The sequence below is a fragment of the Lissotriton helveticus genome, chromosome 3_1, assembly GCF_964261635.1.
Source record: "Lissotriton helveticus chromosome 3_1, aLisHel1.1, whole genome shotgun sequence".
NCBI classification, from domain to species: domain Eukaryota; kingdom Metazoa; phylum Chordata; class Amphibia; order Caudata; family Salamandridae; genus Lissotriton; species Lissotriton helveticus.
The window spans coordinates 2,060,687,265-2,060,715,168 of record NC_136061.1 but is presented as its reverse complement, the minus strand read 5'-3'; the positions used below and the strand labels follow the sequence as shown (position 1 = coordinate 2,060,715,168).

The window sequence follows — 27,904 nt, the reverse complement described above, 5'->3', positions numbered from 1 at the left end:
ATCTTATCCTAAACAACATCTGAATTGTTTCTTTCCTTACGACTTTTCATTACATGGGTAGTGCTTTCAATTATGGGTTTGTCCGGTTTGTGGAGATTGAATTTGGGACAGTCCTAATAATTAACTTTTGGGTTGGGTTATTGTAAATTGGGTGTTTGTTAATGTGATACTCAGTTAGAAAATGTGTCCTATTGGTCAGAATTTTGCGCAGTGGGTCTACATTTATAATGAGAATATTGTGTATAAAAGGTGATGTCTTGCTCTATGAAATTTGAACAGTTTCTTGAGTTGTACACCGTGTTGTATTGCTGGGATTACTGTTACTAGCTGAAGCTAATAGATTTGATCTCTGACGCCACCTAGAAGTATTCCGTGTCTCTGTTTGCCAAGACAAGAGAACCCGAAGACGTTGGGCGTGTCCCTGGCGCCATTGGGTTTTAAAACCCGGTTCTTCAATATGGCTGGGTCTAAACTGGGGTAGCATGGTGAGCAAAAGAAGGATGGATTTAACCCAGAACTCTTGACTGGGGGTGAATGTATGATTTATGCAGCATTCTGTCCATCATTTGTTTGCGTAGCACTATCCATTAAATAAGGCACTGGCTCTGCTCCATTGAGAATGTCCTTGGTTGGTCCTGGATGCAGAGTCGGACAGTGCCCATCTGACTTCAGGTATGACGATGGGGATGGTGTCACCTAGGCAGGCTTTGGAAGTGAAGCAGGTGCTGAACATGGTTTTGTTTCGCCGACAGCTCTGCTCCGGATCCACTGAAAGATCGCTTGGGCCCGACGGGCGTGGACGGCTAACTTGCCCGGTGGTTTCAGTAGGGGCACCACCGCACCCATGGGGCCTGACAGCGCTCCAGGGGATTCAATGCAGATCTGTGACATGGGGCGAGTGTCTGAAAAGTTTCAGAGCTCCAGCCATCATCTCCTTGTGTTTTCTTTGTTCTCCCTAAGTTGGCAGGGTATGCCCAGATGTGGATCCCTTGCTCACTTTTCCACTGGATTCAAGCTATCCTGACGGATGAAGGGTGTAACACAGAAACCGATCCCAGGATGCTTGTTTCTGGTTCAGGGAAGAGTTGGCTTGGCAGTTCGTTCTGGACTGTTCCCATGAGGCACAGGGTCAAGACTGATTTGCATATGGCTGGATCTAAACTGGGGTGGCATGGTGAGCAAAAGAACAATGGATTTAACCCAAATCTCTTGACTGGGGTGAATGTATGATTTATTCAGCATTCTGTCCATCATTTGTTTGCGTAGCTCTTTTCACCCTAAGTGGTATGGGTATGCCCAGACGTGGGTCCCTTTCTCACTGTGCCACTGGATTCAAGCTAGCCTGGCTGATGAAGGGTAATACCCAGAAACCGGTCCCAGGATGCTTGTTTCCGAGCCAGGGAGGACCTGGCCTGGCAGTTCGATCTGGACTGTTCCCATGAGACACAGGGTCAAGACTGATTTTCATATGGGTGGGTCTATACTGGGGTGGCATGGTGAGCAAAAGAACAATGGATTTAACCCAGATCTCTTGACTGGGGGTGAATGTATGATTTATTCAGCATTCTGTCCATCATTTGTTTGCGCAGCAATTTTCACCCTAAGTGGGATGGGTATGCCCAGACGTGGGCCCCTTGCTCACTGTGCCATTGGATTCAAGCTAGCCTGGCTGATGAAGGGTAATACCCAGAAACTGGTTCCAGGATGCTTGTTTCCAGGGAGGACCTGGCTTGGCAGTTCTGTCTGTAATGTTCGCATGAGGCACAGGGTCAAGACTGATTTGCATATGACTGGGTCTAAACTGGGGTAGCATAGTGAGCAAAATAATGATGGATTTAACCCAGATCTCTTGACTGGGGTGAATGTATGATTTATTCAGCAATCCGTCCATCATTTGTTTGCGTAGCGCTATCCATTAAATAAGGTCGGACAGTGCCCATCTGACTCCAGGTATGACGATGGGGATAGTGTCACCTAGGCGGGCTTTGGCAGTGAAGCAGGTGCTGAAGATGGTCTTGTTTCGCCGACAGCTCTGCTCCGGATCTACGGAAAGATCCTTGGGGCCCGACTGGCGTGGACGGCTAACTTGCAGGGTGGTTCCAGTAGTGGCCACTCCCGCACCCTTGGGGACTGACGACGCTCCAGGGGGGTCGGGCCACCCAAAAACAAGGCGCATGCCTCTTAAAAGTCGTTTAACTGGGAGGATGACTCAGGTTCAGACCGCGATGACTCGTGTAGCCTGGAGTGCCAATGCTCTCTCATCTCGTCGGATGACTTTGATGGACACGGGGAAGTCGAAGAGTGTTTGACTTCTTCGAAGACTGCGAATGCCATGATGAATCTTCGAGAGGAGCTCCGCAAATGGACCTCGAGCGTTGTGGAGTTGACTGATGTCGGGTAGCAAGGAGCTTGAGGGATCGTTCCTTCAGTGCCTTCGGGAGCACTCACACACCTTGGATTCTTGTCCGAGCTCCAGGCAGCAAAAACACCCCAAATGTGGGTATGTCACTGAATTGTAAATGTGACAGGTACCACATGGTTTGAAACCAACCAGTTTCTTAGTTGACATCCTAACACCAGGAGTGAGTGAAAATCTATTCAAAAAGCAAAAAAAAGTTGAGAAAACAATGCTCAAAAGACCAGTCAAAAAATTACTTAGCTGTAGCTCAATCGGGATAAGTGCTATCTGGCATAGAAAGAAATGAACTGACGTGTGCTGACTGATGTGGCACCTATTTAGATGTCGCACGCATCACTTCCAGCATGGATGAAGTAGACACAGAACCGAACACCATCACCTTTGGTGACCAGACCCACACATGATAATTTTTTCTGTTGCCAAATGGTAGCAAGCATTCAAGCACATGCTCAAATGCACACACCTCAAAACATACAGCATAAAACTCCCTCAAACAACTGAGTACTTTAAGACAGATGTGCATATACTGAGATACTCAAAAGCATGATACAGCACACAAGTACTATTCAAATATTTCACTACACACCACAGACTCCTATTCACGTACAAAGAGACAAACAAAACAACACCCACAAAGCATCAGATATTGATCCACCATCATGGCCATTCACATCCTCATATACCTTTGCATACATTCAGCAACCCACATAGGCCCGATTGCGGTTCCTAGCGTGAAGGTAGTACCTTAACTTGTGAATTTATATAAAAAAAAAATAGTTTTTGTCTTTTAGCCACTATTAACTGCCCTTCTCATTCACTTTTTAAGTAAACAAAAAAATCTTTTTAGAAAGGATTTTATGCTTGTGATTTAAATCCTTAAAACAGCTGAAATTTGTCAGCCATGGCAGGCAATTGTACAGAAACATAGTGTATTTAAACCTGCATAACTTTCTTTGGTCCCAACATTTAAATAAATAGTACTTAATGTGATTTAATCCAGAGGCAAAGAAAGGTATGGCTACAAAGTAATAGATGCACAAATTTCTTCATTTCAAAACATAGAGTAGGTGTGAGATAGGAGAGCACCTTTGTTTCACAAGGCCTGCATTCCATCTAACCATATAGTGATTCATCCAGGAAGAGTGAAAAGGCGCATTCCCAGTTTTTGTGCTACATTTTGAAAGCAATTCCAGTTTGTGAATTCTTCTAAACCACAACCTGGTGAAGAGTTTCTGCACCTTCCCCCCCACCCCCACCCCCCCAACAGTGGGAGCATATTGACTTCTACACAACAGCAGTTTAAATACTGATACAGTGTCAACAATAAAAAACAAGCATTTGCAATGCAATAGGTCTCGCAATTGCGAGAGTTTGAGCTATTGGCATTGTAAATTACAATGCTTTTTAATTATGTGTTTTGCAAGTGGTGCGCAAACACACACTTTGTACTTATAGTTCTTGCTTACGAGAAGCAAGACTGGCGAGAACAGAGCCTTTTTTAATGGCAGCCTTGCTTCTCGTGAGCAAGGACTATAAGTACAAAGTGAGTGTTTACGCACCACTTACAGGTTTTCAAAACATATAATTAAAAAGCATTGTCATTTACAATGCCAATAGTTCAAACCCTTGCAAATGCAAGACCTATTGCATTGAAAATGTTTGTTTATTGTTTGTATCAGTGCTGTTCAGCATCGGTAATATGGCTATAGCCGTTTCGTTCATCTTTTTTTTGGGTGATACTGAACAGCATTAGCAAAATGCCTTGACAAAGCCAATTAGTGGAAAAGATGAGATCTCGTGACTTGGCCAAAGCTTTTTTGTGAATGTACAAGAGTATGCCAGAAAACAAAAAGACAAAAACTTTTGAACAGTAGTAAATAAATGCAATGTTCGGGAACATGAAATAGGGTCATTCGCAAGCTGCCACTGATTCTGAACAAATGGGAGCTGGTTGTTTAAAAACCGAACGGGAACTGACTGCGCTCCAGAACTCTGTACCTGTGAATGAAATTGAAACCTGTGCTCTGCACGGAGGCTTTCGAAAGTGTGTTCGAATGGAAGAACGCAATAAAAAATTCCAAAGCGGTTTAAAGTGACTAGGACTAAAAATACAAAAACAACAAAGGAGCGTCACAACTAGAGTGACTACAAGACAAAAAAAGTTAATTTGTCAGCAAGTGAACTGGTACACAGTCTATCGCAGTTACAAATGAAACCTTATTCGAGTAACATGAACAAATTCAAAAAGCTAAAAATTAGGATTAGGGTCATTTGGCAATAACATTTGGAAGCTATGAACATTGTTAGTTTCTTCTGTCAGAGACGAAAAGGGGGAGTGGGGAATTGCAAAGGGTGTAAAAATTGTTTTTGGAACATCACTTAGACGTCTATGAATGACACGGTCTTGTGTGTTACTCACTTAAATACTGAGGCAGTGTTGCTTTTTTTATACTTTGTAGAACTAAATATGTGCATTTCACAGTGTCCTGCGGTACACCTGGCTCCCCCAGCATTCTTACTTTCATACTGCAAGTCGAACAACACAAGCAGGAAGGGAAAGAAGGAGAGAGTTCAGTTGGCGCAGGGAGACACCATACTGCTCTCGTCTGCAGTCACCGACCCCGATCTTCCTTCTTTTCGAAGTGCTCTGAAATTGTCACGACCACGCGCCTCGACTTCCTACCCAGCTGTGTTAAGACTACTTAAAACTTGACAGAAACTGCAGTTGAAGGACACAGTACATCTTGTGAAACGCAGACGTGTTTTCTTGTTGTGCAAGCACATGGTGTGTGCTTGCACTACAAGAAAAGAGAGACAAGTTAATATTGTGTAAAACAGACGTGCTTGCCTGTATTGAAAGCACCGCTTGTGCCGCACAAGCATTTCCCGTGTAAAGGAAAGGAGCTCGCTAATGTGTAATTGTGTTTAGGTTCCCTTGTGTAAAATATACCTGTTCCGTGCAGCACAAGAGCTCGTGTAAAATTGTTTGTTTCACGTTATGTGCAGGGAGTCCTGTACAGGGCAGTCAGTTCCTGCTACCTCGTTGGTGCTGGGATTCAGGCGTCTCCTGCCTGAGGTCCGGAGTGGCACACTGTGTGCACCCCCCTCTTACCAGTCTGTGGGGGACTGGTGCTGAGTGCAGTATATGATTCAAGTGGGCGGGCTGGGATTAACATGTCACTGCCCTCACCTAGTGAAAGCACCGCCTCTCGCCACTGGAACCACCCCCCCGTCCGTACAAGGAGAGTGCGTGTCTGCTCATCCGTGTGAAGGAGGTGAGTGAAGAGGGCGGGGGAAGCATTCGTCATCTGAGCGAGGGATATCTCTGCTGTTAGTCAATGTCTGCCCTAGTGCGTGTGTTTGTGGCCACGTAGCATAAGTTATTTCTGTGCAGCACAAACACATGTGTGCACGAAAAGTCCAGCTTGTCTGACACAGACTATATTGTGTTTAGTGAAAGCACTTTTTATTTACAACAAGCAATTCTCGTATGTAGGGAAGGCTTTGTGATGTGTGATGTGCGCCTTTCTGTGGCCAGTCCCCCACAGACTGGTCAGAGGGGGGTGCACGCGGTCTTGTCTAAAATAGACGCCACTCGAGTGCCAGGAAAGCATCACTAGCCTTCAGTAAACAGTTTACACAGCATTTGTGTAAAACAGTGTGCCTCTGGCGAGGAGACCCCCCACTTTTGTACTTGAAAAGCCACGGGCTTGCATGTGAGAAAATTCACATGTTTGAAGATTTCTGCACAGCACTGAGGGCAGTAAAGGCGGGCCTGGGGGCTGCGGCTTGGACGTGGTGGGAGACCTACAAAACAACAAAGTAGTCCCTACGTCAAAAGATATCGACCTGCAGTGTAAGTGTACTGTAGTTGGTCGATACTGCTTCCTGCAGGAACGGAAGAAAACGGAAGTGACGGATGGGACCACTAGCCAACAATGAGCGAGGTAAGAAAAGCAATGCCAGATTTGGACCAATGGCAAGCGCAAAAACAAAAAAGAAATGCAATGTGTGCAGTTTCGCTGGTATTACTAATTACTTATTGCCTCGGAGAGGCAGCGCAATGCGCTGCCTGTGCGAGACCTAAAAATGTGACCGAAGCAGGTGGACTAAGGGCTTTTCACAGTAGGTGTTTGGTGCATAAGGGGGGGAAAGTAATGGGTTTATAAAATGACTGGTAGGAGGTTCTGTCGTTTAATTGTCTGTGTATTGGAATGTCAGTATGTTAGAAATGGGGTCTCTAGTTGGTAGTAGTTTGTACCCTGTCCAAGTAGGGAGCCTCACTCTAGTAAGGGTAAGGGACTTACTCTGTTAAGATAAATAACCCTTGCTCACTCACTTGGTAGCTTGGCATGAGCAGTCAGGCTTATCTCAGAGTCTATGTGTAAAGCATTTGTACATACACATGATAACACTACGAACTGAGTCCACACCAGTTTAGAAAAATCGGCAATATGTATTTGAATGAAACGAAACATAATCGACAAAACTTCAACATACACAGGCCAAGATATCACTTTTCAAATGTTAAATAAGTTTAGTCCATAGAAATCTATAGATGTGTTTCTTTTAGCACAAAGTAACTTGGATGCATCAAAAGTCAAAGACGAAACAGGCGCAGGGGAGGTAAGGCATTAGAAAAGCAAAGCAATGCTTTGGTTCCTTACTCCCAGGGGCGATGATGGGTCGGCTCCTTACTGCCAGGGGAGGTGATGCGTCGGTTTCCAGCCTGGTTTACCGTTCACGGTTCATCGGACCTTCGGTGGTGCTCAGCCTTGTGTGTGCGGGGCAGAACTTCGTTCTCCTCAGCGAGACGCCTACTTCTCCTCACAGATCTGACTCACTGATCTGGCACGCCAGCCTCTCCTGAGCCGTTCCATGTACGGAACCCGTCCGGCGCGCCAGTCTCTCCAGAGCCGTCCTGAGCAACGAAATCCTGTCAGCGCACAGCACTTCTGAGGTCGAAGTTTGACGCTCAGGTCCTGGGGCCAGCATGTCTCCTCACAAATTCCTATCAGCGCTCCAGCGCCCTAGAGTGCAAGTTTATTTACAACCACCACGGCAGGTCTTGTCAAGTCCCTCGACTTTCTTCAACGTGAGAGCTGCCAAGTAAGAATTCATTTGACTGTTAGTTTCTGCCTTATTAGTGTGTCTTCTTCATCTTCCGGTGACACACTCACCTTTGTCTTCATTCGCCCGCATCTTCTATTACGCTGTGTGTCAACCTCCCTGCGGTGATACGCACACCCTCCTCTTCAGTCACAGTACCACTTTGACCATCTTCTATTACACTGTGTGTCAACCTCCCTGCAGTGATACACAACTTTCCTCTTCAGTCACAGTGCCACTTTTGACCTTATTTTTATACTATATTGCATGTGTCAACATTTCTTTGCTTCTCCATCTGCTGTTATGCTGTGTGGCAACCTCCCTGCCGTGATACACACACCTTCTCTCATGTCCTGGCAGTAATTGCATGTGTCACCATAGCTTTTGGCATTTCATCTTTCTACAGCCTACACCGTACTCTCTTGCCCCCCCACAACCTTACACAATGGGCACTCCGGGCATAAGCCAACCACCATCTTTTCTAAATGATTGTGGAGACCCTGAAATACATTGGAAGGAATGGACCAAGTTATTTGAATAGTATCTTACTGCAATGGCGGGAGAAAAATTCTCAGCAATGCGCAAACAGCACATCCTATTACATAACTTCAGGGTCCATGGTCGCAAAGTGTATGAAACACTTACTGAGCCTGATTTGGAAGATGATGATGATTCAGATGTATATGATATCACTCACATGAAATTTGGGGATAAAGTCAACGTAGTCCTTGAGCGTCACAAGTTTTCCAGCAGAGTGCTAGGGAAAAACTAGTCTATCAACAAGTACATTGCAGCTCTAAGAGGACTCACTCAGTTATGTGATTTTGGTGACCTAAACAATTCACTCATAAGGGATGAACTTGTCAGGTGCACAAACAGTAACAGAGTTGAAGAGAAACTACTTGCAAAAAACCCACACTGAGAGAAGCAACTTCTTTAGCGCAGTCCATTGAACATGCTGCTAAATGTATTAAAGAAATGAAAGTTAAGGAAGAAGTAGTGGCTCGGTCCAAACAGATGTTTCAAACAGTGAAGTGCTCAAAGTCAGAAACAAAGATGTCACAAAAGAAGTACCTGCCATAAAATCCACAAAAGAAGGACAAGGTCTTAAATGTTTTAGATGTGGCAGCAGCAATCATTTGGCCAACAGTCCTTTCTGTTCAGCGCGGGGTGTCACATGTAAAAAATGTAACAGAAGAGGTCACCACACCAGAATTTGCAGAGATGGGGTAAATCATTCCGTAAAAATGGTCGGTGTGGATAATGAACCACTGGCAAAATGTGTTTTTCAATTAAAAGACTGTGATGAGTCTGTCAAACCCAATTATCCCAAATGTACAGTACATATTGACAATAAGCATTTAGAAATGTATGCAGACTCCTGTTCTCCATTCACTTTAATTAATCTTACGGACTTTGAGAATTCCCTGAACTGCACTAAATTAGCATTGAATCCACCTGATATCTCACCTGAAGGAAACACCAGAGACCCCATTCCTATGGTTGGCATGGTAAAAGCCCACATAGACTTCAAGGAGAGATCTACAGTGGGTAAGGTATATGTAGTTGAGAGTGGAGCCAATCTCCTGGGCTGGCAACATTAGAAAGAGTTGGGAATTATTCTTGACCCTAACAACAAAAGCCAGGTCATTCTGGTGGAAACTCCCAAAAGCAGCAACTTCCTACGTGATGCCTTTCCTGATCTGTTTGCCGACAGGTTAGGAAATCTGAGAGACTTCCAACATAAAATCAAGGTCAGACAAGGGGCCAAACCTGTTGTTCACAAAACCCGTCCAGTACCTCTTCTTTTGAGAGAGACCCTCAAGGTGGAATTGGATAAATTGTGTGGAATGGGGGTCATCCAACCTATAGATTCATCAGAATGGTTGGCGCCTTTAGTTACAGCATGCAGAGCTAATGGGCAAGGTATCCGCCTCTGTGTGGATTCTCGCAGCCTCAATGAAAATATATGGGTCAAGAGGTTTCCCCTCCCCAACATAAACGAGATGTTGAGCACCATAGGTAGGGTGAAGTTCTTTTCAGTCATTGCCCTTTCGATGGCTTATCATCAAGTGGAGTTGCACCCAGAGTCTAGACCGTTGACGGCATTTACCTCTCCGTTTGGCCTGGCCTCTGCGGCTGCTATTTTTCAAAAGATAATGCAACAAATCCTTAAGGGCATTATGAATACCCTATGTTTCCAGGATGACATACTAATGTATGGTTCAACCGTGGAAGAACATGATAGCGTTCTTAACTCAGTGTGCTAACTGTGAAACTAGACAAGTGTAAGATCAAGGTAGGCTCAGTAGACTATCTGGGGCACACTATTTCCCAAGAGGGTTTCAAACCCAAGTACAGTTTGATACAAGCAGTCAAATATGCTCCATACCCAACCAACAAAGAAGAACGTAAATCCTTTTTAGGCTTGGTTGAGTACATGGCCAAGTTTGTAAAGAATTTTGCAGATATGTGTGATGGCTTACGCGACCTCCTAAAAAAACGCAAAGAATTTACATGGGAGGAGAAACACAACAAAATGATTGACACAGTGAAGGAACAAATCCTGGATTCACTGGCTTTAGGCTCATTTGACCCCCCAAAAAAGACAAAGCTAACCACTGACGCATCCATTAAAGGGTTAGGAGTGACGCTGTCTCTAAAAGCAGAGAATGGAGAAACTATAATAGCCTTTGCTTCCCGGTTCCTTAGTCCCTCAGAACGCAACTACTCGGTCATCGAGAGGGAAGCGTTAGCAAGCTTCTGGGCGGTCAATCATTTCAAGTTTTTCCTGTGGGGAATAAAATTCATTATACGCACAGATCACAAGCCATTAACATTCATGTTCTCGTCCAAAAACATCCAAAACAAATCCCCACACATAACCAAATGGGTGCTGAGATTGGAGAACTATTGTTTTAGGGTGGAGTACTTACTGGGTCCTGAAAAAGTAGTCGCAGACTACTTGGCGAAGTCCCCCCTCGACGTCAGTCATTGTGAGGACCAATTAGATGTTCTCATATTAGCCATGCATCTTCCATCCCTAACTAAAGAAGAATGGGAAGAGTGTGACGAAAGAGTGTTCACAAAGATTTGATCATCAGTGGCTGGCCTGAGAATCGTTCTGAAGCCCCTAATGCCATCAAAGACTTTTGGGAAGTAAGATACAAAGTGACTCTCATGGCAGATAGAATATATTGCAATGGGAAGATAGTTCCACCCAGGGATCTCAGAAATAAAATAATTGACCTAGCCCATGAATGGCACTAAGGCAGCAGCTTCACAATGAACAAGGTCAGGAGTTGCTTTTGGTTTCCAAAGATGGACTTGATGGTAGAACTTAAAGAAGTCAAAGAATGCACCAGCTGTGTCAAAAGTGACAAAAGCAAAATCTTACGGAAAGTTCCCCTATCCCCAGTTGAATTTCCATAGATACCATGGACCAAACTTGCCGTAGACATAATCGGACCCATGGATGTTTGGGGGCCCCAAAAGAGGTTCATGTTTGTCCTCGTAGACTACACTTCTCACTGGGTTAATTTCAAATTTACACCTTCCACCACAACAAGCAACCTAATCTCCTTCTCAAAAAACGTTTTTGTTTATGAAGGCATACCAGCAACCTTGGTGGCGGACAACGGGGTGCAGTTTCCTTCCGAAGCAATGAAAGAATTTCTAGAAGAGTTAAACATAAAACATGAGAAAACTGCACTCTATTGTCCTAAAGCTAATGGACTGGTGGAGAGGGCAAATCGCATGGGAAAAGACCACATCCAACTAGCCGTCACACATGGTCTCAAAATTGAAGACTCACTAAGAGAATGTATTTGGACATACCATACCCCACCCAACCTGATCACAGGAGTTTCTCCCTTCGTGACCTTAAGAGGGAGGGAACCCAGCACAAAGATGAATCCCCACTGGTTGGATGGTGGAAGGAGGGTAGTGCCTGATCAAGAGAAGAACCAATTGAAAATTCAACAACAAGAAAGGAAATATAAGAATTGGTATGACCAGAAAAACTGAGTCATAGACCATGACTTCAAGATTGATACTCCAGTAATAGTAAAGAAACCCACTCATGTACAAACGGGACTGAGTAAGTACCAACCTCCTCAGCGAGTGGCAAAGGCTAGCAAGAACTTGGTCCGCTTGGAAAATGGACAGACCTGGAGTGGTGATAGACTTGCTGATATAGCTTAAATTTCAGTCTCACCTGGGTAAGGAGATGTGTTGTAATCCATTCAGGTATAGTTCTTTATATCTCGTTTCTATGGTTCCTTCCTCTCCCACCCCTCCGCCCCCTTCCCACCCCCATCCTACCCTCTGCTCCTTCTTGGAACGCTCCACTAGAGCTTGAGTTAAAATGTTGGTGATTATCAGTTGAGGAGAGCAGATGTTCAGGAATAAAGAAGCGTTCCACTTACCTCCAGTCAAGTCTTCTTGTATTAAGAAATTATTACAGAATACTGTCACTATCCTTGTATTAGTTTGGATTGGCCCCATACCTGCTTGCAAGATAAATTGTTCCCTGGCCATTTAATGATCTAACACCAATAGTAGGAGCCTTACCAGGGTTCTCACTCCCAGGATGCAATGATTAGACAGGATGTTCCCTCACAAAGGTGTTTGAGTCACTCAAAGGAGATAGAGTGAGTGCTTAAAGGTACTCTGAGGAAATGCTGTCCCCACATTTGCTTGGCGGTTAAATGCCCATCCTCCCCTGCTATGATAGTGGCTTTTGTAATTGATCTTTGAAACTATGCCAACCAGCCCACTTCCTGTGTATTTCTTATTTGTGAGATGCACGATGGTGGGGTGTGAGGGTTCTGGGCTCTTTCCCAGGATAGGAGCTCTTGGAATGGTTACAATATATTTGGATGGCTCTAGAGTATACAAGATATGAAAGCAAGAAGTGTGTGCTGCTGAGCCAAACAGGCAGACATATGTACGGAGCAAAACCACAAGCAGGGATCCCAGGAATACAGGTGCAAAAATCCAATTTTTGAGCCTTGATCCCGTTATTAAAAGGAATTTATTGTATTGAATTGTGCTTTGCGCATAGAAATGAATGCCCTTAAAAAAAAAGCCAGTATAATGAATAGTTCTAGTATTCCATTAGCACTTTACCTACAAGAGCATTTAACATTTTACCAAGGCTGTCCGATTTAAAAAAAAAAAAAGACATGAACCCGTTTGCTTTGCTTGATTCCTTTTAGCTAATTTTAAGCATCTGTACATGCTTCAGCTGGGTTCTTAGAATTTCATAGGTCATAGGAGTAATTCATCAGAAAGATAACGAGGAGAGGGAAATCTAAAGCAACAACCCCCTTTAATGGGTTGATGAAGTAATCACATGCATTACAGTTAATGCACCATAAAGCCTCTTCAAAACATCCATGCCATAAGCACGTATAAGATTATTTGTGTATGATTGCGCCTAGTGAGTCATATTTCAGACCAATAGTGTTCAAACGTTTACTGTATTTGTCCTGATTCATAAAAAACTTGAATCATGATGCACGCCAATTTGATTAAAATGTACCTTAACCTGCTTGCAAACAGATATAAAATCACAGGGCAATACCTATTCTTATGTTTATAAATGTATTTTTGTGCATAAGATACTGAATAAAAAAGCAACAACAGATACGCATGAATGTCCTTTACGCACAATGTATAATCTAATGAGGTATGCCACTCCAGAACATGGACCCACTTAAAAGCTATATAGTCATAACTGGCTCTACTGCATAACAAAATAATACTGTTGAGCTTTAAAGCATGCAACAGCAGCAATCGAGTGCTCTTTTGACTCAGGTTTCAAGAAATAATGAGTGTTAGAAAATGGGTTTCTGGTTGGCAGAGGCATGTACCACAATCCTAGTCAAGGAAAGTCTGATACACACCATAAATTAATCTGCGCTCACCCTCTGGTAGCTTGGCACAGAGCAGGCAGACTTAACTAAGGATGGAATGTGTAAAGTATTTGTGCAACACCTCAAACAGTAACACAGTGTAAACACCTCAGAAAGACTCCACAGGAGTTTAGAACAATCATTTGCAACGCAATACGTCTAACATTTGTCAGAGTTAGAGCTATTGGCATTGTAAAGACAATGTCTTTTAACTATAGTGCTCACTACGTTAGCCCATTTTCACACATCCATTCTCCATTTTTCAAATTTCATGTACATATGTGGATTTCAATAGGACAGAGACGTAACAAAACAGCAGTGGCTATGGGGGCAAGTGGGGAAAAGCAGATAATCAGTTCAAAGGGTGATAGCTCATATGTGAGGTAAGAATCGCGACAGCCCACTGACAAAGGAAAATATGGATATAACAGCCTGGAATGCTACATCACGTGACAGAATTGAGGCAACAGACGTGGCATCAGTTCTTGAAAAGTCATTGTTGGAAAAGGGTTGGTACCTGGCCAGTGGGTTACTGGGCTGGAAGAGTGAGGGTGAAAGGACAAGACCAGGGAAGAAGTGACAAGCCTTGGACTAGAGTAATAATAAAGAATGTGAGGCGGATAGTGGTAGTCAATGAGCCGGTTTGCTGTCAAATGACTGTAGCAAGGGCAAGCCTTGGGACACAGACAAATGTTTTAGACAAGGCTTTTTGGATACTCTCTCAGCCCCAAAGCTTTCAACTTACCTCACACATTGGTCCACTTGCACCTGTACTTTCAGACGCTGTGCTCCAAGTGTCTCATAGCGTGCGTCTCTGGGATAACCTTTCACTCAGAAGCAAAAGAACATGGTGGCGGAAGCTGTGACCACGCCCACACAGCGCTGGCCGCGCGCACGGAGGACAGCCACTGGCAAAGGCAAGCCAGCGCCGAGCCCCACATAGTGAACCTGTGACAACAGCAACACTGTTCAAACAACGTCACCATCTTGGAATGGTCAAATGTTCTTAGTGGTGTTAGAAAAAAGAAAAAAAAAAGGTTTGGATTACGCACTCCGCTGTTGAATAAGTTGAGTAAGTTGTGGTGTGCACCAAGGATATCACTCCCCGACAAAGGTGTGGTAATCAGTATGCAGTCTGCGGCACTTAGGGTAAGTGCCGACTCCCTGAGCACAACCAATCGAAACGAAAAAACGTTTAACAAAGTTCTGTACCAATAAAGTTCAATGAACGTAGTTTCCAATTATCAAGAAGTTTATTCCATGTTGTCTCCACATGAATTTCATATGTTCATCGAATAATAACTGATTTATATCCTTATAACATTCCCGGACATCATGCATTTAGTTCATGGTAAGCTCATCACCCAATGCATTTCGGACAGAGGGAGTCCTTCATCAGGGGTAATCTGGAAACAATACAAATACCAAATATGTAGGATCCGCCAAAGTGTCTACACACAAACAAAATCATAAACAGTACTAAACATGGTCTGGAATATTTAAGAGTGCAAAAAGTACACGCTGAATTAAACAGAAAAAGTTCGAGTAAAAACTGGTGACACTAATAGACCCAAAGTACGTAGTGAGTTTAAAAATAACCAGGTGCAGACCGCGGGTGTAAAACAATGTGTGACCCAGTGCGAATTAAATCATAAATGTGCACGCGTGGTGTATAGAATGATTCAAGGAAGTCGTCACAAGTGAAAACGCGCTGCTCGGCAAACTGTACAAAGATAGTCCCAACTTTGATATCCCCCGTGGGTTAGGTGACTGAAAGATGAAACATACAGCCCATTGTGTAGCATCCTCGATAAAAATAACTTACTGTTAATTCAGTGTTAGCTGCATGTCAGCATCGTGCGGCCATCGCTACGTGCGAGTGTGTGTTAGTATCGGGAAGGCGGATATTAAGACTAAGACGCGTGAGCATAGAAAGAGGACAGCGCTCGTGGCGGCCATGATGTAAAGGTGCATTATCAAATAGAATCATTACACGATAAGCAAAGTGAAAAATGGGTGAAAAGGGACCCTTGCTGGTAAATACGGGATCAATCACTATCTCTGAAATGAAACCAGGTTAACATAAGAGAATAATGTAAAAATACATGTAGAAATAAAAGCAGCAATGATCATAAGGTAAACAAGAATTCAGCTCTGTCACAGATAACATGAAAATTCCATCCGATCATTTAAACCAAAAGGCTTAGATGATTGTAAAAATGTAATCCAGTGGTTTTCTCGTTGCAAAAGGAAATTGTTATTGTCTCTATCTTCTCGCTTGGCCACCACTTCAACAGCAGCAAATCTCAGTTGACTAACATTGTGTCTGTTCTCGTTGAAGTGTATTGCCAAATTTGATTTAACATTCTCAGTCCTTATATTGCTCTTGTGCTCGTTGATTCGTGTTTTCAATTTGCGTGAGGTCTTACCAGTATAAATCAATACACCATATTTTCAGTGTCACGGGTAGCATTGAATTTCAAGTTAATGTTCGTGCCTTTCATCGGATGTTTAATGGTTGGCCCTTTAATGAGGTTGTTACAATTTTTACAGTTTAAACATAATTGATTACCCTTGTACACAGTGAAAGTAGTTTGTCTGGGTCTAGTGATGATTTCCTTCAAATTGTTGCCTCTCTTGTAAGCAAATAGCGGTTGCCCTTGAAAGATCTTTTTGAAATCAGGCTCAGTGCCTATGATTGGCCAATGTCTGAGTATGGATGCCTTGTATGCTTTCGAAACAACTGAAAATTTAGCTACGACAACAGGTCTCTTCATGATGTCCTTTTGTTTCAAAGCCAATGTTTCTGAACGACTAAGTTTGTCACAGCGTTCTTTCGCGTTTCTCAGAATTGCTTGTGAATAGCCTCGTTGTTGGAAGCGTTTGATCATGTTGGTGGCCTGTTCTTCAAACTTAGTGGCATTGGATACAATCCGTTTCACACGGAGGAGTTGAGAGAATGGCAGGTGATTTTTCAAGGCTGTCTGATGAAAGGATTTATAGTGCAAAGTGTTGTTCTTGTCTGTAATCTTTCTGTAAAGGTTGGTGTAAGAACTGGGACCGCCAGTTCTCCGGGGGGGTAGCATGGCTCGAGCAGGAAGGCGGCCAGGGGCTTATGTGTAAAGCAGCTACTTAACACGCACATCCAATGAAACACACAGTGGTGCAATAATGGAGACCACACCGGTTGTTGTATTTGAGAAATCAAGATCTTTTATATAGGCTTTCAATTAGAGCAAGGAAAGCTTATAGACAAATACTTACAATCTCTAGTACAGCAATCACGTACCTATGTCAAAGACACTACAGATTTCTTGCATCATATTCGTGACATCTCTTTTGAAGAGGACGATTCCATCTGGTTATGTTCAATAGATGTCAAATCACTTTATACCAGCATACCGCATGACCTTGGTATGGAGGCAATTGAGAACATTCTACTACATTCTGATCTAGATATGGATTTTCAAATTTTCCTTATGCAACTGATGCATTTCACGTTGTATCAAAGTTACTTTTGATGGGAGGACCGGTACTACATACAGTTGTCCGGTACCTCTATGGGCAACTGTGCAGCGCCGGTCTATGCTAATGCATTCATGAAATACTGAAAACAACATCTTGAACCGCATTACTTGGATGACGCATGCCAAAATTTTCCTAAGGTACATTGATGACATCTTTGTCTTATGGCAGGGAGATCAAGAATCTCTAGTCAGCTCTTATACAACTCAACCTTATCAATGACCGCATTCAGATCACATACGAGTTCAACCAGGAGTCCATCACCTTTTTGGACGTAAAAATCACCCGTGTAGATGATCATCTAGAAACCAACCTTTACAGAAAGATTGCAGACAAGAACAACACTTTGCACTATAAATCCTTTCATCAGACAGCCTTGAAAAATCACCTGCCATTCTCTCAACTCCTCCGTGTGAAACAGATTGTATCCAATGCCACTAAGTTTGAAGAACAGGCCACCAACATGATCAAACGCTTCGAACAACGAGGCTATCCACAAGCAATTCTGAGAAACGCGAAAGAACGCTGTGACAAACTTAGTCGTTCAGAAACATTGGCTTTGAAACAAAAGGACACCATGAAGAGACCTGCTGTCGTAGCTAAATTTTCAGTTGTTTCGAAAGCATACAAGGCATCCATACTCAGACATTGGCCAATCATAGGCACTGAGCCTGATTTCAAAAAGATCTTTCAAGGGCAACCGCTATTTGCTTACAAGAGAGGCAACAATTTGAAGGAAATCATTACTAGACCCAGACAAACTACTTCCACCGTGTACAAGGGTAATCAACCATGTTTAAACTGTAAAAATTGTAACAACCTCATTAAAGGGCCAACCATTAAACATCCGATGAAAGGCACGAACATTAACTTGAAATTCAATGCTACCCGTGACACTGAAAATGTGGTGTATATCATCAAATGCCCTTGCGGATTGATTTATACTGGTAAGACCTCACGCAAATTGAAAACGCGAATCAACGACCACAAGAGCAATATAAGGACTGAGAATGTTAAATCAAATTTGGCAATACACTTCAAAGAGAACAGACACAATGTTAGTCAACTGAGATTTGCTGCTGTTGAAGTGGTGGCCAAGCGAGAAGATAGAGACAATAACATTTTCCTTTTGCAACGAGAAAACCACTGGATTAAATTTTTACAATCATCTAAGCCTTTTGGTTTAAATGATCGGATGGAATTTTCATGTTATCTGTGACAGAGCTGAATTCTTGTTTACCTTATGATGATCATTGCTGCTTTTATTTCTACATGTATTTTTACATTATTCTCTTATGTTAACCTGGTTTCATTTCAGAGATAGTGATTGATCCCGTATTTACCAGCAAGGGTCCCTTTTCACCCATTTTTCACTTTGCTTATCGTGTAATGATTCTATTTGATAATGCACCTTTACATCATGGCCGCCACGAGCGGTGTCCTCTTTCTATGCTCACGCGGCATAGTCTTAATATCCGCCTTCCCGATACTAACACACACTTGCACGTAGCGATGGCCGCACGATGCTGACATGCAGCTAACACTGAATTAACAGTAAGTTATTTTTATCGAGGATGCTACACAATGGGCTGTATGTTTCATCTTTCAGTCACCTAACCCACGGGGATATCAAAGTTGGGACTATCTGTGTACAGTTTACCGAGCAGCGCGTTTTCACTCGTGACGACTTCCTTGAATCATTCTATACACCACGTGTGCACAACATTTATGATGTAATTCGCACTGGGTCACACATTGTTTTACTCCCGCGGTCTGCACCTGGTTATTTTTAAACTCACTACGTACTTTAGGTCTATTAGTGTCACCAGTTTTTACTCGAACTTTTTCTGTTTAATTCAGCGTGTACTTTTTGCACTCTTAAATATTCCAGAGCATGTTTAGTACTGTTTATGGTTTTGTTTGTGTGTAGACACTTTGGCGGATCCTACATATTTGGTATTTGTATTGTTTCCAGATTACCCCTGATGAAGGACTCCCTCTGTCCGAAATGCATTGGGTGATGAGCTTACCATGAACTAAATGCATGATGTCCGGGAATGTTATAAGGATATAAATCAGTTATTATTCGATGAACATATGAAATTCATGTGGAGCCAACATGGAATAAACTTCTTGATAATTGGAAACTACGTTCATTGAACTTTATTGGTACAGAACTTTGTCAAACGTTTTTTCGTTTCGATTGGTTGTGCTCAGGGAGTCGGCACTTACCCGAAGTGCCGCAGACTGCTTAGTGGTGTTAGGACATATTGAATAAATATAATGGTAGGGTATCTTATGGTATGGCATTTTTTAACCCCTTCCATGCTCGAGATGGAACCATTCCATCATGAGTCACGGTTGGGCTGTGCTGATGACGGAATGGTTCCGTCACGACCACGCCCGCGATTGGAATGTCCAGCACAGTGCTGGAATTCCTGCCGCATGCAAGCGGTTAAGGACATAAGTCAGTTTAGGTGCAGCTGCTATTGTTTAAGTTGCAGCGCAGCACGCCGTATTGCGGCGCTAAAATTAAAACATTATTCGCGGCTGAAAAAAATAAATAAATAAAGCATGACTTGCAGCAAGGCTTTTAAAATAACCGTGCTGTGCTGATTTAAAAAATAAGATATTATGTTGGGTGCAGTTTCTGCGAGCCGCACATAAGAAAACAAAGGCACGGCGGCATGCCATGCTGGTTAGAAAAAGAGCACTTGCTCGAGAGCGAGTCCTGCCAACAGCAGGCAGGATAAAGTCGTTTAAGAAAATAGTGCTCACAGTCTGCAATTAAAACATACAGAGTAACAACACATGTAACAGGGACAGTCCTCAGGAGAGGTTACAACTGGAGAAAAGGAGGTACTAAGGAGGGACTACTAAGCCTTAACAAATCAAAAGCCACCATTTACAAAGGACAGAAACAGGAGCCAATTGAAAAGCTGGGTAGAAAATGGATGGAGCTTAAAGTCCATACCTGAATACAGCATGCCTCGAAGAGACAGCACAATCACTGCCTAGCTGAGACCTAAAACAGCTTATATTATTATGAACAAAACAAGACCAATTTAGCAATGATTCAAGAAGTATAACCAGAGTCATGAATTTTGAAAGAATAAATTAAAATGTAGTGCTTAAACGCTTAAAGCGCCAACCGGGGCTACCTGGTCACGCTAGACTAGGGCAAATCCAAACATTCAGGCCCAACGTGATGGAGTGCGGATCAGATACAGGGACTAGCCTTGGCCCGCTGAAAACTATCTTAGATGAGTCATCAACGGAGTCGGGATGCAGGAAGCAAGGAGGCAATGTGTCGTCGTTGAACCACTTGGTAGAAGGTGATACTTTGGCGCCAAGTCATACACTGGAGACGATGTGCTGCGCAGTCGATGATGAGATGTCAGCTGTCCGTGCAGCAGCGATAATGCGTCACGGGAGATGCACCAGTTCAGATTGGCTCATAGTCGTAAACGTGTGGGTTCTGGCAGCTGTAGCACTTTGTACGCACTTCCAAGGACCCAGGGCGGGAATGTTACGACTTGGCACGGCAAGAATTACAGCAAGCAAAGTCCAGGTGCAGTTGCAGGTTGATGAGAAGTCTTTGATGTCCCGGAGACTTAGAACAGGGTGCAAGCCAGGATACCCTTGGAGTTACTCTAGGTTCAAGGGAAGAAGGTAGTTAGCAGCATAGCAGAAAAGCAGTTCTTCCAGTGCAACATCCTAACGGAGTGGCAGTCCTTGTAGCAGAACAGCAGTCCTTCTTCCGGGCAGAGTTCTTCACAGATCCAGTAGTGTACTGAAGTGGTAGGGTCAGAGGTCCAGCCCTTACACCCAGTGGTGCTTTCCAAAGTGGGGGTGACTTAAAAGAAGGGCATTGAAGTCACAGAAGTCCTCCCTCCCAGCTCTGGCTGTAGAGTCATTCCAGGGGGAAGAGTAGTGGGGGGGTGTATGCAGCCCTTTGTGTGGGGACAGAACACCACCTATTGAGGTGTATCAGCTTGCCCAGGATGACCCATCAGGATGTGGATGGCCACTCGGTCACACCTAAGCTTCCATTGTGTATGGCTGTCTAGACAGAATGCACAAGGTCCAGCTGCCATCCACCCTACACGTGTATTGGAGACAGGCTGCAGGCACAACAGAAAAATGCCATCTTTCAAAAATTTCTAAGTGGCATTTTTAAAAGGGTAATGATAAATTTGACTTTACCAGTAAAGAGGATTTATCATTACCATTCCAATGATATGAAACATGACCGCTCTACCCAAGCTGGAATTACAGCTGAAAAGTGTAATAAGGAATTCCCAATGTTGACCTACGGGAGGGGTAGGTCGCACAGGAGGGAAAAGCAAATATGGGTATTTATCAGGACATGAAAAATGTAAAAGTAAAAGTCTTGATTACATAGCACCCTGCCCACTGGGCTACCTAGGTCCAACCTTAGGGGTGACATATGTAATAAAAGGGGCGTTTAGGTTTTGGCAAAGGATCCTAAATGCCAAGTTGACACGGCAGTGTAAAGTGCACACACAGGCTCTGTAGTTTCTGGCCTCGGACATCTTTAAATTGCTACCTGTGTGGGTGGCACAATCAGTGCAGGAGGCGCACTAGTAGCATTTCATTTACAGGCCCGAGCGCCTGTAGTGCACTCTACTAGGGACTTATAAGTAGATTAAATATGGCAATTATGGATAAGTCAATCAAACCGTGTTTATGCGAGAGAGCACATGCACTTTAGAACTGGTTGGCAGTGGTAAAGTGCTCGGAGTCCTGAGGCCAACAAACATTTTTTACATAAAATTGTTGGCAAGCAGGCAATACGTTTGGGGGAAGACCACCCTAAAACGGACAAGTTTAGGGCACAGGCTGGCTTTGTACGGGGAGTATCCTAAAGTAGCGAAATTCCTCTTTCCATTGGAGGTTAGATTTAATTAGTGGGACCAACCTTAATTCTTAATGCATGCTGTTTAACTAAAATGTCATTTTAGATGTTACCCAAAATGCATTAAAAACCGGAAAGTAGAATGACTAATAGGGACATAGACATTCTCTCCTGTGTTACGAACAGGTACTCAGCAGGCGTAAATGATTGCCTGCAAGCAAGTACGCTCTTTTCTATAGTGTAAATATAATGAGATTTACCACGATAATCAGCAAATGCCTTTATTTTACGGCAACGTGTTGCAAGAATGCCATATAAACCACAACTACTTACCATCCGACCAGGCCCCAGACCCTTCACGACGACTCGAACGTGGCACACGCCCTTACCAGTGGCTTTCTGTGGGGACATAAAATATCTAATCAACGCATTGAAAATCAGCTGTCGCGCAAATCTACATGGACATCATGAACAAGAATGTATGACAATCATTTGACTTCACTTCTGACAAAATGCAGTATTATACACCTGGACTCACAAAAATGTACTGAAAAGTTCATTATTGACAATAACTTTAAGGATTCTGTGCATGGCAAGAATGTGGCAGAGTATATACAAAATAGTCACGGGGGTCTTTAAAAAGTGTTTTACGAACAAATAAGCAACTATACTTGGCCTAGATGGGTATGTTTTACACAGTTATTTGTGCACATAGACTGAAATTATGTGAGTAAATATAACACATTCCACGTGTGCATTGTGGGACATTACACTCAGGAATTGACTTGCTCACGGGCAGGAGGGGGTATGAGGCAGGGGTTCTGTGCATTCCCTAGTGGGTACGAATACCAAAGCAAGTGATCACCCAGAAACCTTGACGCTTGTGGGTACAGGTTTGTGGGTATTCACCGAAAACAAAACGTCACATTTCCACCCTGAATAGGGTCAACTGCTAATTTCTGCAAAAGGTAGGGTGGGAACACTGACAAGCATTTTGCGAGTACAACTGCAATTGCACTTGGGAATCACACTGACACTTAGGCATATGCACACTTACTACATTTAAATATGAACCGTTTTTGCAATACACACTGAATCCACATTGAATTCTTTGTGAATTATAGCCGGTTCACTCCAAACATAAGCTTGTGACTACTACAGTAGACTGCTGATATTTTTATGCTTTTTTAGGTCTCGCCTAGCGTTGGAGCGCGCATGCACTCCTCACTCTGCGAGGCGTCTTGTAATCGTAAACATTTCTGTAGTGGGTTTGAAGCCACACCCACTTTTTGATAGGCTGGCGTTATCGTTTATGCAAAACGCTGGCCTCTGATTAATAATAAACTTCTTTGTTACCGCCCTGTCTCCTTTTTGGACGGCTCATCCCAACCGGACCTTTTACTTGCGGCGTGATATGGTCTCCTTCATTAGTCATGTTGGCACTATGTTTTTCCAGTCGCCTTTGGCAAGGGCAGCCATGTATTTATTTTTGCAGTGCGCTTTCGATTAAAGTGAAAGTGCAATGCAAATTTAAACAAGCGGCTGCCTTTGCTCAATGGCGAGAGCTTGTTAGCCTTGCTGATTGCTGAGGGGCCTGGAGTTGGAGTGGATACGACACTGTTGTATGGCGTTTTAGGATCAGAGTGAAATTTCCAGATTCATGCCCTTATATAGGTACAATTCACATTGCCCTAATATAGGCATAGAAATCATACCCATATTTAGACATAGCCATGCAGTCCAAATACAGGCATGGCTACTTCCACTCGTACCAGAAAGCCACAATGATTTCTTTGAAAATCGGCTTAAGCAGTCAGGGACATCGCCTTGCCTGAATATTGATTTGTCCAAGAACTCATGGAGCTTTCAAAGAACTACCATTCCCTTGGGGTTCTTTGATGACGTTATTATGCCCGACTTTACGTCAAACTAGGTACCTTCAAGGTATAAATATGCCTTCACTTGCACTAGCAAACACACGGTGGTTCGGAGCAGCTCCACTCTCTACTTGCCGACGCAGCTCGCTACAGCAAGTGCCGAAGGAAGCCGACCCTCCAGCTGACACACTGATCGAGAAGCTGTCCTTTCTCTCGCTGAGAATCCAGCTCCAGTGTTTTCAAGCTCCCCTCGCCGTGTGTTGGGAAATCGAGTCCCGAGACAAGAGATACCAGACCCCCTTCATTCTAAACTAAGGTATGGAGCTGATTAGACCCTAAAGAGAAATCTTGGATAGATTCTTGGCAAAGAAACTAAACCTATGCTACACCTCACTTACTTCTTCCCTCGTACTAGAATTAGGTTAGGTACATCGGGGCAGGCATATTTTAGAAGCACCCGTTGAGTACTTTTAGCCTTTGTTATTTATGTATGTATTTATCTATGGTTTAGAAACCATACAATGCTTTTACAGTATTATTTTATAATACTCTTCACGCTGTACGCATTATACTTTGCAGCCTGTATTACGATTGTAGCAGTTCACTTTATTTGCATGAGAAAGAAGACTATTCAATAAATCCTTTTATTGAAAACGCCTGTCTCTCTATTTCTCTGTACCTCTGATGAAACGAAGCATGCACGATTGACTGAGTGAAATATTTATCTATTGATACATTTCTTATTCTTGGGAAACAAAGTTGTCATGTTTATGCGGTTGTCAAAAACTAATCCCTTCTTGTGAATTCGAGAAAGTTTCTAGTGACCTCTGAGCTAGCTGGCACTTACAATTAAGTTTAATATATTTGATAGAGACCTAATAGACATAAGTCCAAAGTCAAATCTATAGGATATATTATTCCAATGTGCAGAGCCTATTGGGAATATACGAACTACACTATAACACTCTCGTTGCAACCGAGGTCATGTTTTGCGGTTCTGTGTGTAGATACCGTTTCAGCTCGGAATTCCTGATGCTGAAAGGCAGAAAGAGAAAGCAAATCGCTGATAGCCCCTGGAATGTCAAACATCATGCCATGCTCTCATGTATTCAAAGCAAAAGAATAAATCATGATTTTACAACAGCGCATCAGTTGACTTATAGCTGTTTTGTGACCAGGGATTGGGAGGATTGCTGTTCGCGCCGTGTCATCGGTTCTCAAGCAAGAAGCGCATGAAGGCTTGTCCTCTGCCTGTATAATTGTACATCACCAGCCTGCCTCTAACTAGTCAACTGGGGCCGTACATTTTGTCTCCAACCCCGGCTGGCCAGCGCCTGACAGGAGCTCTCTCATCATCTTATCAGGGATATGGTAAGCAGGGCGCATCTGCTGCGGACTGCGGTGGCAGGTGGGACGGCAATAGCTTCCACTTTCAGCTGATGTCCAAATGCCCGCTCTGCCAGCCGACAGGATGCGACCCAAACTCTGGAGGTGTTAAAAGGAAGTAAGGCCTGTCCAGTGGCGTAACAAAGGCCCCCGCAGTGCGTGTACTTGTGTCTGTAGGGGGTGGGGAAGAGGTAGGCGCGGGCGACCCAGGCCCCCCAGTTCCACTGTCAGCACAGTAACCTGGCCTGAGAGCTCTTGAGTGAGTCCGTAGGGGGAGTCCGCCATGTACTTTGCAAGGAGGGGGGGAGGGGCACTGTGTTCGTCTTTTTTAGGTCTCGGTCTAGAGACCTATTGTCGCCCACTTGCCTGTCAAGGGAGACAGACAGGGGCACGCGCGTAGATTTCGCATCGTGGGCGCGCACGCCCAGCCCCCCGGAGCCGTGCACATCTCCAAGTCAGCCATGCCTCTCTCAGTCGCGCGCGCACACACACACACACACACACACACACTGCATACACACACGCCCACACACACACGCAGGCAGACACACACAAGCACACACACTCCCCACTCCCCACCACTTACTGGGCTCTTTTGTCGTTGGCTCCTTCATTCCGTTGCATCACCAGATTTCTCTCCTCCTGCTGTCTCCCGGGAACGCCAGCACTCCCGGGATCCCTGCTTTCTTCTGGACTCTCCACTACCCACACCCCTCTGCCTCCAAGGTGCCGCGCTCCGGTCGAGCTACGTCACCGCGAGGCACAGAGGCGGGGCATCTCCCGGAACCTCGCAGGTTCAAAAGAACTTTCCTGCCTATCAAAGCAGAGCCTGCCTCTCTCGCCTGCGTTCGTAATATACGTGCGCATGCTTGTTGCTGTGTGTTGAATTGGAAGGAGGTTTCCAGAAGAGTTTTCTCGAGGGGGTGGAGACATTTGGCAGCGGAGCTGTAGCCTTAAACTGGTTCCTTATGTATAGGCACTTCTAGTCAACCATTACCTCCAGGCTGCTCTGTCTCTTTTTTACAGTGCTTGTTGTATTTCTCTTGGAGCCGAAGATACTAATTCTGTGTACTATATCAGCAATAAAACGGGGCTGGGGTTAAGGAGACCTCCGCATTTTGTTGTTGCAGCGTTTGTGCAATGCAGGCGCCTTAATTGACAGCGCCCTGAAACTGTAACCATGGTAACAAAGCGTCACTGAAAGGATTCATTAGCATCTATGTGTTAATGACCATCTGTTTAGGGAAGGGAAATGAGCCAGGGCATCAGCTGCACTAAATGAAATAGGTTTCTAAACATTACACTACCTCCTCCTCTTTATGACCTTCTCGGCCACCGTGCTGTGTCTGACAGCGTTAGCTCAAATGGGGGCTCGTCACAACACACCCACACCAGGTAAAAACTGATACTGCCGGTACGGGATTGTTTATACATCTTGGTTTAAGTGGGATTAGAAAGTGGGAGTCTCGAAGAGGGGGGGGGGGCGGGTCGTAGAAGCTTTACTAGTAATCAATCTCAATCAATCAGTCTTTATCTTTATTCGGTTTCTTGCACAAAAACATTAAAGGCACACACAATGAAAGGGGTCTCGAATGGGGGTGTGGTCATCGAATCTTTACTAGGAATCATTTCCAAGAGGCACAGCGTATGTATGCAAGGGCAAGCAGGAACAAATAAACCAGCAACTACAAAGATTTTGTAGTGAATGTTCAGAATTGGAAGTGTTTCTATTTTGAAAATAAGTGTCTGTGAATTAAAATTTACTAAGGTCTGTGAAATGGGAGCTGGTCTTCAGAGAATCCCTCCTGCTCTCTCTTCTCATCACTTTCGTTGCAATCTTTCCCTCTGTTAGATACATATACCCTTATTATTCCTGCATTTTTCTGAAAACTTTAATTTGCACATCTCACACCTCACCTTTTTTCTCTTCATTAGTCTTTTCACTCTTCCCTTCTGTATGTACTGCCTTTCATCTCCCCCACTTCACCATCACCCTCACACACACACAACCACGCACTTAGTTGTAAGCACTACATTTTCTTTTCCTTTGGAGCAGTCCATGTTTCGACAGCTGTGGGCCTCCTTCACACACTTTCCCTCAATTACAATTGGCACATATTTTCACCTATGCTCTGTGCACTCTGCAAGGAGGCCAAGGATTGCATGTGCACTAAGGTGATTACTGACAAGCACTCTGAGAAATTCCCATTGTCTTGTCTTCAGCCTCAGCCCAAGGCCCAGAGCTCTCACTTGTGCCCCGACATTAACACCTACTCACAACTTGAACTCACGCAGACTCCTGTTTTTTTGTCCTGACAACATTGTTTTTACTGTCGCCACCTCAATATTTTGACCCTTGTGTACCTCACACATTTTCACAGAATTACAATTGCAACGGGAATACCCGCCCATTGCTCTGTGCACCCTGCAAAGAGGCCAAACATTGGATGGCCACGTATTCCGAACACCTTTTGAAGTCACTGACAAGCACTGTGTTAATCTCGCACTGCTTTCAGCCTCACCTTCAGAGCTCTCAATTGTGCCAGGGGCGTGCACACGTGCACAGCAGTGCGCAGGCCCTGCCTGAGAGGACGAGGAGCCCCCGCGGTGTGGACCGGCCAGAAGCCCGATGCAGGCCGCAGTTACAGCTACCTCATGGATGGCGGACGCTTCGGATCTGCAGGGTGCTCCCAGAGTCGAGGGATCTCATCCAGTTCTGCATTCTTATGCGAGAATCCCCCGCGGTGGCAGCAGACGTCAGGAGTGGCGGCTGAGGCCGCTGATGCGGTAA

The 27,904-nt window shown here is 44.1% G+C and overlaps 1 protein-coding gene across 2 annotated transcripts in view; it reads right to left on the bottom strand.

Annotated features, from left to right (window-relative positions):
* The window catches only part of MRPS11 (mitochondrial ribosomal protein S11), a 191,311-nt gene that overhangs the window by 7,060 nt on the left and 156,347 nt on the right, over positions 1-27,904 (bottom strand). For both annotated transcript variants that reach the window (XM_078683176.1, XM_078683177.1), the window contains one exon: positions 22,184-22,249. In XM_078683176.1, coding sequence (XP_078539302.1) covers positions 22,184-22,249 — 66 coding nt within the window. The remainder of the gene's footprint in view (positions 1-22,183; positions 22,250-27,904) is intronic.